The 17,883-nt window shown below is 42.0% G+C and overlaps 1 protein-coding gene across 1 annotated transcript in view; it reads left to right on the top strand.

The window, feature by feature from the left end:
- col13a1 (collagen, type XIII, alpha 1) overlaps positions 1–17,883 on the top strand; it is a 71,236-nt gene that overhangs the window by 38,211 nt on the left and 15,142 nt on the right. The window contains exons 27-33 of the mRNA XM_086258171.1: positions 971–997; positions 1,139–1,225; positions 11,007–11,042; positions 14,260–14,313; positions 14,402–14,455; positions 15,085–15,120; positions 17,455–17,541. Coding sequence (XP_086114297.1) covers positions 971–997; positions 1,139–1,225; positions 11,007–11,042; positions 14,260–14,313; positions 14,402–14,455; positions 15,085–15,120; positions 17,455–17,541 — 381 coding nt within the window. The remainder of the gene's footprint in view (positions 1–970; positions 998–1,138; positions 1,226–11,006; positions 11,043–14,259; positions 14,314–14,401; positions 14,456–15,084; positions 15,121–17,454; positions 17,542–17,883) is intronic.

The raw sequence follows: 17,883 nt of genomic DNA, 5'->3' as shown, positions 1-17,883 counted from the left end.
TGTTGGGAGGAGACCATAAATAGCATTTGTATTTTCTGTTGTACAGTTCATTTGCTGTTATGGATAAAAAGTCTTTTTTTGTTTCTAAATAGCTGATAACTATTCGCTAATAGCTGCCAACATCTGCGAACAAATATAATTCTGTAAAGTTGATCTATATAGTGAGTAACTGTTCATATAGAGCGTTATTAAATTCATTGCTAATGCAGTCATATGGCACAATGACCTCTGAGGGAATTTATAGGCACTCATCATCAGAAAGGTTGCCGACCCCTGTTCTACAAGATGCACATAGATGTCACTGAACTGGAGCTCTGGGAGAGACATTGGCACTTTTAGGTATTTTAGGTATTTACATAAAGCTGCCAGAGCAAAATATGGATCACAAGTCCCTAAAATTCATTGTTTCTCTTCATATGTTTGTTTTTCGAGTAGTTGCTTGATATAGGCGAGAAAAATACTTTTCCTACAGCACCACCTACTGTCCACTTCTGACCATATTTTGCATGCCAGGGTAGTGAGTCAGTCATGTGACTGAAAACTCTGGATAGGTCTATGCTGCTGGGGACTTCCCATGATGCACTTGGTGTTTCTTCTTCACTCACCTTTATTTCACTCACCATGTCTTTATACATAACTCTGAATTTAATCGTTACTTATTTTAAAGCTTTGACTCTTGTCCTCCATGTACTTTTATCTCGTCCTTTTATCCTGCCGTCCTCCACTCACTCCCTAACCGATTGCAGAAGATGGCCGCTCCTCCCTGAGCCTGGTTCTGCCAGAGGTTTCTTCCTGTTTAAAGGGAGCTTTTCCTTCCTACTGTCGCCATTGGGGTCGTTTGATTGTTCTCTCTGTTTTATTGGAGGGTCATTACCTTTCAATATGAAGCACTTTAGTATGACTGTTGTTGTGAGTGGCAGTATATAAATAAAAGTGAATTGAAATAAATTTCACTGTTTTGTTCCTCTAGGGACCACAAGGACCATCGGGGCCTAAGGTGAGAACAAACTATGATATTACCCACTTTCTACGGTTATTAAATTTGCCTCTAGTTATATGTTGTCAATATCATATCATATCATTGATTTTATGTAGGAAAGTGTAAGGATTGTATTGTATCTCTTACCTTTTAACTCAGGGAGAGCCAGGAATTGGAATCCGAGGAGAAAAGGGAGCAACGGGTCAGAAAGGCGACAAGGGAGACAGAGGCCATCTTGGACTTCCTGTAAGTTCACTGGACATTCTGTCTGTTCATAATAACCAACATTCAAAATACATCTTAGCTGTCTCATATTGAAAATTGATGCAAATGATGTTTGAGTTGATTTGTAATGGGATAATCTGAAAATGAATTTTTGGGTTGTTATTCTTTCACACTGGTTTGCACTCACATTAAAATAATCATCAGTTTTAGGTCAAACTTTTACATCAAACTACCAAAACTCTTGAACCACTGGCATAATCAAAAAAATTCAATGGTTTCTTCAACTCTGTGCTTTTTCAGTGATATCATTACAGTCATTACAGTAATGCCAGGTTGGCCACGACAATCTCTGCAAGCAACACAGAAAACAACAAAAAACAGTTAAAAGAAAACCCTCAAACTGTTAGATAAAAAAACGTCGTCACACTCACTTTCTCTTCTCTCAACCAACTTTTGGCTGCTGTGACCCTATGCCTTGAATTACTGTAATCATCCTAATATCACTGAAATGAGTCACTGCGTTCAGGAACCATTGAAATTCTTACAATTTACCTGCTGGTTCAGGAGTTACAGAAAATACAGATGTTAAAAACATGTTGCAAAACACCAGAGAAAGGTTCAAAGGCTTCAGAGGGCTGACGACACCATTTCAGTTGCTCTCAGTCACTTATAGATTGAGGAATTGAGTTTTTCACATGATAGCAAGATGTTGTTGCATTATCATTAATCGTGAAATTATTGGCTCTATCAAGGTCCCAAGGATTTGCTTTGTAAGTTGAATTTGGGATTCCTGCTTTTATTTCTCTGATAATAATAAGCTGTAGCTCTTATTTCTTTTTTTATCCTAGTGATTATTTTTAGACAGTGAGATAATGCTGAACTTTAAGTCCTGGTATGATTTTAATACTTTTTATATTTTTAGAACCAGTTTTTTCTTATATTTAAATATTTTTGCTGTCTTTGCCTTAATGCCTTAATTTAGTTTTTCCTTGTCTCTTTTTGTCTTGATGCTAATTATCTTCTGTTTACTTCTTGTTTTATTTTTAAGGCTAGTTTTCTGTTGTCTCATTTTAGATTTCTCTTCTCTTTATCGTCCTTTTTTCCTCTTCCTGTTAGTGATCTGTTAGTTTTTGTTGTTGTTGCCTGTGTTTGAGTCTGATTCTAGAAAGCAGGTTCAGCAAACAGAGTCTAACAACTGACTTTTCAGTTCTAAAATAGGTTAATCATACTTACTTAAATCAACTGTGAGTATGTTCACCTTGAATATGTGTGTGAGTACAAGAAAAAGCCATTTTCAGAGGAGCACCAGTACCAGGAGTCTCCGTAGTATCGTGTAGTAACTGAGGCTGGACTGAGTCAGTGTGGCCCGGTCCAGCACTTCCATATTAACAAAACAGTAGAAGACAAAAGCGTATTACTTAAAGCTTGAATTTTAACAGATAGAGCTGAACATTTTTATTTCAGCTTTAACTTAACAAGGACAAAATGCAGTTAATAAAAACAGAAGATAAAAATATGGATCAAACATGTACCTGCGTATTAGTCAGACCAACCAACACTGGTTTAAGTGAAGTTCAGTGGAGCCTGCTGAGGTCCTTGGCTTTAACTGAGACATTATAATACAGCGCGTGAAATAAGCATTGAATATAAAGGTGCTATTGACATGAAATTCCCACCAGATTTAGTAGCAACCCATTCAATTGACACATCCAAAACAACTCAAACCATAAATGTTCATAAATTCTGTGTACTAATCAAAAAGGAGTGTTATGGAAGTTTAGTGCATTAAATAAAAGAGGTGACACTGCTCAGTTTCCATTTGAGCGCTTTATTCTTGCAAGAAGGAATTCAGCCAGCACGAGGCAATTGTGGGGTTGTAGTGAGGATACAAACTGACCCTCCATATAAGGGGTCCTCCCCCATTTTTACTACTACTCTTCTGTAAGGCAGAAACACGTCACTTTACACAGGTCACCTACAGTTCAACAGCATATATGAAACAGATAAATTAAACCAGCTAAATTTCTTGTCCAGAGACAGGAAGTAGGACAAGTTGAAGTTTAAAGGGCTGTAAAACCAGATACCACCAGGTGATCCGGGCGTTGGCATCTTTCATGCGGTGAAGCCATTGCAGCAGGGCGTGGTCTGAGCAGAGGGTGTATGAGCGCCCCAGCAGGTAATAACAAAGAGAGTTGACCATCGAGGCGTCAGTCTGGAGGATAAAGGGGTGGGGGGGGGGGGGGAGTCAGGACTGTGAGCAGCTGCTCCCCACATAGCCATTTTTACCTGCACAAACTCCACCTGCCACGACTCCGTCCACTGGACCAGGTCTGAAGCACCCATTCGGGTGAGCTCAATTAAGGGGAAGGTCAGGTCTGCAAACCCAGGCACGAACCAGTGGTAGTACCCTGTCAGCCCCAAGAACTGTCTCACTTCCTTTTTGATCTTGGCAATTGCTGCTGTTTTTTTCCATCTGTGGACACACCTTCCTTCCCCCAAGTGCTACCCTAGATACTGTACCTCCCTCCGTCCAACTGCACACTTCTTTGGGTTGGCCATGAGCCCCACCTGCCTCAGGGACTCCAGGACTGCAGTCACCCGCTGCACATGCTCCGACTAGGTGTCACTATGGATGATAACATCATCCAAGTAGGCGGCAGCATTACAGCGTGCAGCCACAGCACCCAGTCCATGAGGCTCTGGAAGGTGGCCTGGGCTCCAAACAAACCGAACAGAAGGGTGACGAACTGGTACAAACCGTGCGGAGTGGAGAAGGCCGTTTTTTCCTTGGACTCTGCAGATAAGGGAATCTGCCAATAGCCCTTGGCTGAATCCAGTTTTGTGAAAAAGCGGGCCGTGCCCAACCAGACCAGGAGCTCATTGAAACGGGCATGGGGTAAACATCAAAGCGTGACACCTCACTCACTTTGCAATAGTCACACACAGAACGGGATAGACCCATCCTTCTTCATGACCAGAACGACAGGGCTACACCACGCTGTTTGACTCTTCTGTTACTCCCATCCACAGCATCTCAGCCAAATACCTCTGAACAATTTGACTTTTATGTTCAGGTAGCCTGTATGGCAGTGAACGTGCCATCATGCCAGGTTGTGTATGAAAATGGTGCTCGATGAGACTCATATGGCCGAGTGGGGGGGAGAACACATCTGCAACAATCCGCCAACATCCGCTCTCTAGGTCTGTGCGACATGGTTATCACAATGGAGGGAGGCAGGAATGGTGGCATTTGGTACCTCTGGCCCCAGCTCGTCTCTGTCACCAGGCTCACCAGAGAAGCGGCTGCAGTCTCTCTCCATGCTTTGAAGAGGTTGAGGTGATATGCATGGACCCTCCATTGTCCGACCATATCACTTCATAGTCGACATCCCCCACTCGCCGTGGGACCACCAAGGGCCCTTGCTACTTGGCAAGTAATTTTGAGCTGGAGAAGGGAAGCAATACAAGCACTTTATCTCCCTGTTAAAATTGCCTGATTCTAGCCCCTCTGTTGTACAGATGTTAACATCACGCAAATTCTCCCATGACAACCTCCCAAAAGTGTGTTTTGCTCACAAATCCAGAACGTACTGAATCTCATTTTTCATTGGACTCAGACCTTCCTCCAGTTTTCTCTAATAAGGTTGAGCACCCCTTGCAGCTTCCTGAAAATCCCTTGGTGGAAGCCTGGGGCACCTCCCACACTGCAAACAACAGAGGGTCTAACCAGCGATCTCAATTATGTTCATCCTCGTGAATGAGCTTCCGAGTCACGGACTTTAAAGTCTTATTCAGCCGCTCCACCACTCCTTCAGTCTGAGGGTGGTAGACATTCAGGGTGCGAGACATGAACGATGAGCCCTGGTCAGTCAATATCTCTTTCGGGATGCCAACATGGGAGATGATCTGCAACAGCGCCTGCGCAGCGGCACTGCTTCTGGGTATTGCGTTACATAATCCACCTGACTAAATAAATGGTAAATGGTAAATGGCCTGTATTTATATAGCGCTTTACTATCGCTTTACAAAGTGATAGCTGCGTCACTACGTGGTGACGCAAACTAGAGGAAAAACCTTTTTTCCTGATAGCTCTCTGTTATACTCTTGATCTGCATGGGCCCCCAACCCCTATACAGGAAGTCTGTTTCAGCTCTTGGTCCTATGAGTCTTACCCAATAGGTATGCAGAGGTCAACTGCTAACCCAGATAAGAAGAAAACTGAGTAGCCTTGCAGATCAAATACTGTCAGTCCCATTGGTTTACGGTAGCTCCCCTATTGATCATGGCACTTGTAATTTCTGAGGAAAGGGCCCAAGGGAAGATTATTTTAACAGGCTAGGGTAAACTGTAAAAGCTATTTGCACTGATCAAAATCAGTACTCAGACTTTTACCTTTACTGTCTAACAAAGAGTTAAAAAGTGAAGGTCCACAATTTAGACTTTAATTGCCAGAAAGCAAAAGCAAAGGCAAATAGTAATAATCATAAAACACTTGAACTATATGTAAACTATACGTATCTAATTAACCTGGTCTGAGCTAATGCTGATTTTGTTCTTATCTTTGGTGGGGAGAGCTTGGAGAAAGGATGAGCACAACCTAAAGATCCACTTATCCCCATGTTCTGAGTTGATGGTAATCACCCTACAGGAAAGCAGCTGGGGATTCAGGGGGAGTAAGATGAACCAAACTCCTTCTGAATGAACCATCACAGCAAAATTGAGCAGATGAAAAGCCAAAAAGTACAAAACCAGTTTGCATGTTCACAGTTCAGGCTGTGGCTTTCCACTGTGTGAACTTCTCATCTCATAGAAGACAAAAGGGAAGAACCCCAAATCGCCCCTCACTTTTAAACTGCTCACCCTTTCTCCCCATTCGCCCACTGGACATCACATCTGAAGTGACATCTAACCTCACCCCCGGGGACATCCAATGACATTATTAACGTCTAATCGCCCAATGTCCACCCACACGTTATCATGCTCTCTCTATCGGACTTACAACATTTAAACTTTCAACTTTAAATCAAATCAAATCAAATCAAATCACTTTTATTGTCACATCACATGTGCAGGTACATTGGTACAGCACATGTGAGTGAAATTCTTGTGTGCGAGCTTCACAAGCAACAGAGTTGTGCAAAATACAATAATGTAAACAAGCAAAATACAAGAATGGCTACATCTGAAACGAATAAATATATGTACAATATATAATAGTGTATGCATTTCTGGATGTGTATACTAAATATTTTCTACGTGTGTGTGTGTGTGTGTGTGTGTGTGTGTGTGTGTGTACACATATTTTACAAATTAAATAGAGTAAACAATAAATAAAAATATAAAATAAATAAAATAAAATATACAGAGTTGAATATGTGCAAAACAGTGGCATTACTGTACAGTATGGAGTGCATAATGTTAAAGTTCCAGTAGTGAAGCTGAGGTGTCTATGAAGTGTTCAACAGTCTGATGGCCTGGTGGAAGAAGCTGTCTCTCAGTCTGCTGGTACGGGACCGGATGCTGCAGAACCTCCTTCCTGATGGAAGCAGTCTGAACAGTTTATGGCTGGGGTGACTGGAGTCCTTGATGATCCTCCCCGCTTTCCTCAGGCACCGCTTCCTGTAGATGTCTTGGAGGGAGGGAAGCTCACCTCCAATTATCCGTTCAGAGCACCGCACTACTCTCTGGAGAGCTTTGCAGTTGTAGGCGGTGCTGTTGCCATACCAGGTGGTGATGCATCCAGTGAGGATGCTCTCAATGGCACAGTGATAGAAGGTCCTGAGGATGCGGGGGCTCATGCCGAATCTTTTCAGTCTCCTGAGAAAGAAGAGGCGCTGCTGCGCCTTCTTCACTGTTTTGTTTGTGTGTACTGACCACGTAAGATCCTCAGCCAGATGTACTCCAAGGAACCGGAAGCTGCTCACTCTCTCCACAGCAGCGCCGTTGATGGTGATGGGGGTGTGTACTTCTCTGCACCTCCGGAAGTCCACTATCAACTCCTTTGTCTTTGCGACGTTGAGGGTGAGATGGTTGTCTTGACACCAGTGGGTCAGGGCGCTGACCTCCTCCCTGTAAGCTGTCTCATCACCGTTGGTGATAAGACCCACCACTGTAGTGTCGTCCGCAAACTTCACAATGATGTTGGAGTTGTTAGTGGCTGTGCAGTCGTAGGTGTAGAGTGAGTACAGGAGAGGGCTCAGTACACACCCCTGTGGAGCACCAGTGTTCAGTGTGACGGGGGATGAGGTGATGCTGCCCAGTCTGACCACTTGGCGTCTGTCAGACAGGAAGCTAAGGATCCAGCTGCAGAGGGAGCTGCTCAGTCCTAGATCCTGCAGTTTCCTGTCCAGCTTCGAGGGAACGATGGTATTGAATGCTGAGCTGTAATCTACAAACAGCATTCTCACATACGTGTCTCTCTTCTCCAGGTGTGACAGGGCAGTGTGTAGTGTCAGGGCTATGGCATCATCAGTGGACCTGTTGTGGCGGTATGCGAACTGTAGAGGGTCCAGTGAGTCGGGTAGTGCAGAGCAGATGAAGTCCCTGACCAGCTTCTCGAAGCATTTGCTTACGATGGGGGTCAGGGCTACAGGTCGCCAGTCGTTCAATGAGGAGATGGTGGAGGATTTGGGTACAGGGACGATGGTGGCCATTTTGAAGCAGGCTGGGACTACAGACAGAGAGAGGGAAAGGTTGAAGATGTGCGTGAACACTCCAGCCAGCTGAGCCGCGCATGACTTGAGGACGCGGCCGGGAATCCCGCCCGGACCAGTAGCTTTGCGTGCGTTCACCTTCCTGAAGCACCTCCGCACATCCTCCTCAGACACAGTGTGCGCACTGACGTCATCCGCGGTACGCACACTGTCCGGTCTCATGGTGTTCGCTGTGTCGAATCTAGCGTAGAATACGTTTAGATCCTCACACAGAGAGGCCGTGGTCTGCGGTGTGCTGGTTTTCCCTCTAAAGTCTGTGATCGTGTTTAGTCCCTGCCACATACTCCGAGGGTTGTCAAACTGTTGCTCCACCCTGTCCCTGTACTCACGTTTGGCTGCTTTGATCGTCTTCCGGAGTTGGTAATGTGCGTGTTTGTAGTCCGATGTGTTCGCGGAGGCAAAGGCGGTGCTCTGTGCCACGCGAACATCTCCGTTAATCCAGGGTTTTTGATTTGGGAAGGATTTAACTGTTCTGGATGGGACGACATCTTCCACGCATTTCCTGATAAATCCGCAGACTGAGTCTGTGTATTCATCAATGTCCCTAGCAGCCACGTGAAACATTTCCCAGTCCGCGTGATCAAAACAGTCCCGCAGCGCAGACTCCGATTGGTCTGTCCAACAGTGCACCGCCCTCCGGGTTGGAGCTTCCTGTTTCAGCTTCTGCCTGTAGGCGGGCAGGAGCAGGATGGAGCGGTGATCTGATTGGCCGAATGGGGCGCGGGGGAGGGCTTTGTACGCATCCCGGAAAGAGGTGTAGCAGTGGTCGAGTAGCCGATCTCCACGAGTGTTAAAGTGGATGTGTTGGTGGAGTTTGGGTGAGACTTTCTTCAGGTTTCCCTTATTAAAGTCTCCGGCTGTGATAAACGCTGCCTCTGGGTGTGCGGTTTCCTCGCTGCTTATCGCGCTGTACAGTTCCCTGAGTGCTCGGTCAGTGTCGGCTTGTGGGGGAATGTAAACAGCCGTAATAATCACTGCTGTAAATTCCCGGGTGCACGTTCGCATAATCACACCAGCTGTTGTTGATCATGAAACACACACCACCACCTCTGCTTTCCCCAGTAAGATCCTGTGACCTGTCCGCGCGATGCACGGAGAACCCCGGTAGTTGTATTGCGGAGTCCGGTACCTTGTCCGATAGCCAGGTTTCTGTGAGACAGATCACGCAGCAGTCCCGCATCTCTCGCTGGAATGAGATCCGTGCCCGAAGCTCGCACAGCTTGTTCTCCAGAGACTGCACATTAGCCAGTAATAAACTGGGTAACGGTGGTCTGTTAGTGCGCCGTCTCAGTCGAACCAGAACGCCAGATCTTCTCCCTCTGCGTCGGCGTTTGCGGCCTCCAGGGCCAGAGAACAAAGGCGTCTCAGGTGAGATGGATGGGGGGTCTGCAAACGGAGCGTCCGTGTTGCAAAACTTGAACTCCGGAAAGTTATAAGAAAGACAGTCTTTTATGTCCAGTAAGGTTTGTCGGTCGTACACAAGGAGACATGTGCTACTCGCGAAAAAATGAAGGAAAAGTAAAATTAAACACAGAAAAAAGCTGTTGCTTGGGGGAGCTCGCGACAAGGCTGCCATACTCGGCGCCATCTTGAATCACCTACTTCAAACCACTTCATTACATTTTCATCTTTCACCTGTCATTCTTAACATAGAAAATGCATTTACACACTCAGTCACATATCAATACAATTCACTTTGTTTCATTTAGCTTATGTATTTCTACTTCAGTTAGATTTGTGTTTAGCACATTTTCACATGAACATTCATTGTAACATCATCTCAGTGAGGCCTGAATCATTGTTATTCTATTTTCTGATTCATTATACTGGTTAACTTAAACATATTTACAACTAATTAACAATCAGTAAAACCACTTATAAATGATGGTTCCGTGTTTGACAGTTACAATCTTTTTTCTCTCCTTCTCCTCTTACCTCTTACATGAATCCCATCATGCGTTCTCTTTCTCTGTGACCTTTAACACAGATAAACTAGGGCAAAGGTTGAATCATTCATTACTATGATTTACTCATCCACATACTGTACTTCATTCTACATTTCTATGGATTCATTTACATGCTTCATTGTAGCCTCTATATGCTTTCCTATATATAATTCTAGATGTTTTATTCCACTTTTTGTTTAAAGTGTGGTGAGGACATATCCTGATTAACATCGACTCCAAGATTTCCAAGAGTTAAATAGGAGAAAATTCACAAACAGGACCTGAAAAATATATGAGGCCCTTCAGCTGACCCACTTTTTACTATTGTGTCATCAAAAATGTTCTTGGTGGAAAGGTGGTTGACAAGAAACCATCCTTAAACAGGAGGAAATAGCTGGAGTCTGTATGTATCAATAGTAAAAGGTTTCATGGACTGATGAATCCAGATTGTACATTTTTGGTTGAAATTGTTCTATATTAGGACACACACACACACACACACACACACACACACACACACACACACACAGATAAGCAGAAGAGATGTGTGAATCTAACAACAATTTATGACTGTGTGTAAAGCTCTGCTTCAACACTGGCTGAGTGTTCTCCTTTCTAACTTTGCAGTGTCTTTATGTTGCAGTGTAAATGCCTTGAGCCAAGTGGCATCACAGCTTTAATGAATATAATATAATTGAATTAAATTTAATTTTTTATTATAATCTTTCTAAAATGGACCATGTTGCTGTAAATCTTTGGCTTTACAAAGAATTTATGGTTTATGTCACACTCAATAAGTTTCATTTATAGCCAGTGCTCATGTCAGTATAGAAGTAAATTTTATTTTTAAAATGGTAAAATATGCCTTTGATATAATCACAGTGAAATTTAGAACAGCCATCACTGCGAAGAAAAACATGATGCCATCACCCACTATGACCAAATCACTCACTCTTCCGCTTCATCACTTTCATTGCTCATCTGTTGTGATCATCTGAATATGTTTTTGAAGTCACTTGAGTCGCTGCTTCACTCACGCCTCCTTCCCCCATCTCCCCATCCAACTCTGACTACCCTCCCCATCTACCTACCACCTCGTCCCCTCATCATCTCTGCTCTCTAACTGTGTACAACACTATACAGGGGGCTCATGGGTTAGACGGCAGACCAGGTGCAGTGGTGAGTGGTGCAAGTCACATTCCAATCCCTTTCTCTTTCTCCTCTTCTTCCTCCCTTCTACTCCCAACTATTGCCTGCTTGATGTCCTTAATGCCTGCTTGTTGTATACTGTATGCTTGCTTTGTTGCTACCCATGCTTGTCTTAATATTTTTCATTCTAAAGAAACTCTGTGAGGACAGGAGTGCACAGAGTTGGGTTTGGAGGATACAGTGGCACTGAGAACGTATTATCTATATGGTGATATATGGGAAGTAATTATTTGATCCCCTGCTGAATTTCTAATTTTGCTCACACAAATAAATGAACAGTCTCTTTTATTAAGACAATAAACAATAAACCTATATATGTAGCTAGATATATATGACTAATGATAGATAGTGCTGTGATTGGATGTTAATCTCCCTGCAGACCACATGACCATAAAATATGGCAGATGCCACCACAGAGTTACAGAAGGTCTTCGGGAGTTCCCTTGCAATCCAAAAGACTGGAGTCTTCAGATACAGTCTACTTTGTCAGTTTATTGGTCAGGTCAACACCCAAGTACTCATAAGAGTCCACTGTCTCAATCTTAATTCCCTGGATGTTCATTGCTATAGGTGTAAGATGTTTCTGCCTGCGAAGGCCCATCTCCAGCACAAACTGGAGGTGGTTTTCCCAGTGTTGAATAGACAGTTTTGCTGCATCAGCCAAAACAGTCCCCATCAGTTCTCTTTACTCTCAGTCATCAGAGAATTCTTGCTGGAAGTAATTGACCGAGTTTTAAGAGACATCTGTGCTGTATTGGGTGTGTGGGGTGCCTGTACAGACACACATGTCTGAAATCCTACGTACTGATGGACGCTGGTGAGATAGTTCAGGATCCATGTAGTGAGATGATGGTCCACACCTGTATACTCCAGCTAGTCTCTGCGAGTGTGGTCAGGGCAGGAGTGGTGTTCAAAGCACTGGAGAAATCAAAGAACATGATTCTCACAGGTTTCCCAGCCCTTTCCAGGTGAGCAAGTCGGTTGTCGGTTTCTTCCTCTTGAAAGGGAGTTTTTCCTTCCCACTGTTGCCAAAATGCTTGTTCACAGGGTGTCATCTGATGGTTGGGGTGACTCTGTGTAGGGTCTTGCATTATTAAGCATGCTGAGTCGAGTGTTGTTGTGATTTGGTGCTATATAAATAGCACCAAACCAAGGGCAGCACGGTGGCACGGTGGTTAGCACTGTAGCTAATTCCAGCTTTTGTCTTTTCCCTGACGTCCTTTGAGAGCTTTGGTTTTGCCCATCATGGTGGAGAGGTTGATTCTGTGGACAGGTGTGGTTTCTACACATAAAGAGTTAAGATCAAAAGAGAATGAATGATTTATTGGAGTCAGAATTCAAATCAAATCATTTTATAATTTTGATGTAATGTGTTTTCTTCTGCATTTTTGGTTAATATTCGGTCTCTCTCCATTAAAATGAAACTACCATCATAATTAGAGGCTGTCCATTTCTATGTAAGTTACAAATGTACAAAGTAGGGGATCAATTATTTATTTCCACCAACATAGTTAGATAGCGAGTTACTATAACTAAAAAGTTTTCTTCGTACTTTGTGTTGATAGTAAATTTCCCCTTAAATGGTGGTGTACATGTACAGCAGCAGAATTGAGTGTGTGCATTGTGACCATGAAAACTTGCAAATCTTCTCTGCCAAACAACTTAGTCTGCTGTTGAGCTTCTGGTACCCCGGGTGAAAGTCTGCTACCTGATTATTACTTGTCAATGACAAAACTGATCATTGACAATCATCCATCTGTTTTGAGTATTACCAACACAAATTACCTAGAACTGTTTAGTTACAATGACTCACCATCTTAGTATGTTCATCACAATTTTCCAAAAACATATCAATATTCTTTGTGTTCGTTTGCATTTTAATTCTTTACACAATCAGCAATAAACCCTTAAAATTTTAAGCCAACTTCACCCAATTCAAAACAGGCTTATTACAGATTCCTGGTTTCCTTCCTTTTAGTTTGCAAGTTTTTATGTTCAACATGTCTGCCTGCTTTCCTAGAATAGAAAATCAAGCTAGAATAGAAATATGTATATTTCCTTATCAATTACTGTCCATCAAATCTCATAACCTCTGTTTTCACTCTGGTTTTTTTTATTCAAAAAAAGATTTGAATAATGGCTTGTCTACAGGCAGTTGTGTAAGTTTCCAGAGTTGACAAAAGAAATTAGCCTGTGCATAAAGATGGACATACAAATGAAACTAATTTAGGCAATAGATGTTCAAATTGCTTTCAAAGTAAATTATCTGTAGGAGGTAAGCTCTTTAACTGTATTACCATTATAAAAAGAAATAAAAACTTGTTATTCAGTTTGTTTCTTGTAAAAAGGGAAACTCATCAATGACTCCTGCTAAGCTGATTAGGTATGAAGAAATTTCAATTATTTTTTCCCTATTTTAATTAAATTCCCTCAACTACTTTTCTAAGTATCAGTAACCTGAAAATTTAAACCATAAATCCATATGGTTATGAGATATAACCACATCTCATACAGGCCCAGCCACCACAAGCACCTGAGAGATCTTGGAATTTGAAGCTGTTTATGTGTTATGGCAAGTTGTTTTCCAGATCGTCTTAACTATTCCAAACTATTCAGTGTCTTGTAAGCGATTGCCAACAAAACAACTTGCCAGCTCGTATAGAATGCCATTATAGTGTCAGTACTCCAACTCTGATCATACCTTAACAGTTTCCTGCTTCCTGGCCCTCCTAGTACCAACGTCAGGCTGCAAAGCTGCCATTGCTGGAAAGTATGCAAATAAGCATGCAGAGATACCTGTGCTGCATGTTTAAATATCATGTAGTACACGTGGACAGCTGCATTACAGACAGGGGTGCACATGCTGGATATGCCTAAGATGCAAGATCTTCCTCTCCAATCTTGATTCATACTTAGACAGAAGGCTGCAACCTTGACATTTTATTCATTTTCCCTCGTTTAATACAGTTTGGACAGTAGTTCAACAAGCTTGGTATATGCTACAAGTACCAGCAGAAAATTACCTTGTAGAAATGTTCTGTTATCTCAGATTTGTGAAGAACTGGTTTAAATGCTCCAAGATACATTGTACCAGAAAGCTTGTTGATTTACTGATTTGAGGCATTTGATGATCCTGACTATTCTGTTTGTAGATCCTACTATTTACTTTCCTTAACATGTTTTAAAGGGTCTAGTAGGACCTGCAGGTGTGCCAGGGCCAGCAGGACCAAAGGGAGAGACAGTGAGTAACTTTTTTTTTTATTCTAAAAGATGCATCGAGTTTAAGATCAGGCGGCATGTACAGGTGATGGTTTCTGTCACAACTACAGGGTGAAAAGGGTGATCCTGGAATTCCAGGACCAACAGGGCCGCAAGGCATCCCCGTAAGTCTGTGTGTGTGTGTGTGTGTGTGTGTGTGTGTGTGTGCGTGTGTGTGAGAGTGTGTGTTCGGGGGGGGGGGGGGGGGGGGGTTAACATTGGTAACATTTTAATTTGCATTTGCATCCTTCACAGCAATATGATTTACACATCAAAGGGTAGGGAGGCGAACTGTGCTGGTGAAAGATAAGATCAAGTACTATCCATACAGTACAATCCTAAAGAAGGCCATTTGTTCCTGCTATCAATGACACTGCAAGAGTTCAAGAAACAATTCATGCCAATGTTTGCATTTGTTACGCTTCAAACTCATGCGGCAGCTACACACTGCTGTCACAAACACATCTACTGGGATTTCAGTTTTGTGTGGGACGATGCTTCAGTTTCATTTTCACTCACTGTTTGGTTAAATGTAAAGCTGTTTCAAAGCTGTTTAGTAAAGATATGGAAAAATGTTTGTGTGTATTAAAAGCGTATGGAATGAGTTTATTCCATATTAACACAGTGGCATCACTTTTTTATGGAGAGTACTGTATTTGGCAAAATAACAACAGTGATAAAAACATGTGTCCTTATTCCCCAAATGCAGTCATATGGCACAGTCCCCAATGTGACATCTGATTTCTTTTTACAGGGATTAGTAGGACCACAGGGACTCAAGGGAAATCAGGTAACATACTGTCTGCAGTGTTTGGCCTATTATAAAAATAAAGTAACTAACGTGATTGTGGCTGATCATCTGTGCACACACACATGTGTAATTTCATTTATTAAGTAGTTTATGTTGGTAAATATTATTACCACAGTTGGCATTTACATCCACAAAATTGTTGTTGAAATTTCTTTCTGAGAAACTCTGACAATGTTCTTTCTAATATATACAGATAATATCTGAATTTCAATAAATAAATGTTCTCTTTGATATTATGCATAAAAGTAAAGATCAGTGAGTCATAGTTTAGGCAAAATGTTTGGTTTGCAGGGGATTTGTTTTGAACCCAATGGTCACTTGGAGGCATCTCGATGTCAGGCTTACTGTTAAAACAGTCATAATCAATTTTAGTTCCAGTGCTAATGTTAAACTATTCTAACAATATCCTCAGTGACATCCTCTAAAGCACCTTTGTTTTTAGTGGAACTAAAGAGAAAAAACTGTTTTATGAATTAAAACATCATTGTGTGCTGGTCACATACCCACCCCTCAGAGAATGCCTGTTTCCTTCCCATTAACCTGTGACAATTAATATTTCCACTTCCATTTTGTTTTATCTTTGTGGGCTCTTTCAGCACGTTCAACTGGCCACACTTCCAGTGTACACATACAGAAACCCAAACAATCCACCTAAATGTGAATATCCAGTTGAAAGTGTTGAAGCTGTGAGATTGTGTTGCTGTTTTTACTTTTTCCTATCTTCCTTTGTTTCCGCAGGTCTTCCTATCCCCTTTTCCTTCCCTTCACCTTGCTCTGTGGCCTGCAGCTCTTTTTATTGCTGGGATTGCCCTCTCTCCCTCTCACAAATTTTGGCCTTCTGTTCCTCCTCCTCCTGCATCCTAATGTAGTCTTGGGTTCCTTCTCTTACACTTACCTCTTAACTAGTCCTACTTAACAGTTGCTCTTCCTTGCAAGCATCCTTTAAGTCCCTCCAGCCCCTGAACCTTTAACCTGTAACTCGTCAGTGTTCTCTCATCACTGTAAAATGTGTCTACTCATTAGATGCTAGCACAACAAGATTTTCGCATTTCTGGGTTCATCTTTGTTTTTTAAACAGCTTGTACAAATCTAACTGTGATCAGTCTAAACCTTACACCAAATATTACCAGTGTCTTTACTGCAGGTGCTAAAAAAATACTACATCTGAAATAAACTGCTAAAAGCCCAAGCACTGGGTTTAATGGTATCCAGATGAGACGACAGAAACAAAAAAGATCGCAGCAAAAGTCATTTTCTGCTTAAAGTTACAGCATGAAACTCTTATCTCTTAATCCCTGCCTGTAGGAGCAGACACAGGTGACACAAACATTGACCTGAAGGTCCTTCTTTACCTTAGAATCAAAGTAAAGACTTTTAAGGCCTTAAATGCCTTGAAGCAGCTTGATTTAAATTGGAGCTACATAAAACTGAATTGACCTGAACTGAATCCACTTGATGAAGTCACGTAATCATTTTGAAATAGCTGCATGCCAAAGTAGCACATATAATGCAATTAAATAATGAAGACAATGGATTGATGTTCTTTATTTTGATATATATGTTAATATTGAGAAAGCATCAATCTGTTATTCTTGGTCTAACAGGGTGATAGGTTTGTTTGTTAAAAATGGTGCAGGTTTTAAGTTTAACCAAATACTTTTCCCCCTCCTGGTGTTAGATTGCTTTTTAACACCTAAATGTAGACTTCAGTTTGTAAATTTAGTCGATTTTTCCCGTAAAAGACAAAATTATTTATCAGGAATTGTCCACGATGCAAGAAAATAAACTATGCATCAAAATCCAACAGTTTCTTGACCCATCATGTTACTGTGACAAGTTTAAATGTCACTGTAGGCTGTAGTTCAGGAGTTAGAGCAGATCATCTACTACATCTACATCTGGGCAAGACACTAACGCCAAGCTCTCTAATGCATCCTTGAGGGTAAGAATGTGTGTGAATGTTAGCTAGAAAGCACTTCAGTAGAAAAAAGTGCTTGTGTGAATGAGCCAAGCTGTGTAAGCTGTACGTGCACTGTTTCGTAGTGTGCATGTTGTCCCTGGTAGGAAACCTGCTCACCAACTGCAATGGCTTACTTTTTCCTGTTTCCTTCTACTCCCTCCCACTCTCTAGTGAATTTAGATCGCTAAATCATACAAAGAAAACTAGTGAATCAAAATGACGCTAAAATTTCTCATATCATCTGTTGCATATGTCAAAAAACAGCTATTGAAATCTTACAAACAAAAGCATTTGCTTCTACTGTGGTGTAGTAAGGAGGATTAAATTTGTTCTTTTTAATACACTGTTTGCAGGGAGAGAGGGGCAAGAAAGGCAACAGGGGGGCCAAAGGGGATAAGGGAGACCAAGGAGCACCTGGATTAGATGCCCCCTGTCCATTGGTATGTCAGTAGTTCTGTGTTTAGCCATGAGGCAAAGGGAAGAAGCAGCAAGTTACTCTCAGGACATTTCAGTTGGACAGCTTCCTTTTGCCTCATTTAATGTTTCTAATCAACCTCAGAGTGGTTTTGGTCCAGTGGTCCAGCTGTAGGTTATTTTGACAACACGACTAGAATCAATATACATCCTCAAATCCCTCATCCATTCAAAAAACCAAAGGAGGAAGTGTAGGACATTATAATAATATCACACTATCACACCATGCGCAACTATCACTGCTGGTAATAATCATTTTCATAATCATAGTCATAATAATATATCTGTATCTTTCAAGTGGCATACTA

Source organism: Aulonocara sp. 'chitande type north' Nkhata Bay, linkage group LG13 (genome assembly GCF_057382095.1).
Source record: "Aulonocara sp. 'chitande type north' Nkhata Bay isolate Kocher_YH1m ecotype deep benthic linkage group LG13, A_spYH_male_GT1.1, whole genome shotgun sequence".
Classification (NCBI taxonomy): Eukaryota; Metazoa; Chordata; class Actinopteri; order Cichliformes; family Cichlidae; genus Aulonocara; species Aulonocara sp. 'chitande type north' Nkhata Bay.
Note: the sequence above shows the minus strand (reverse complement) of the source record. Positions and strands in the feature narration are given on the sequence as shown.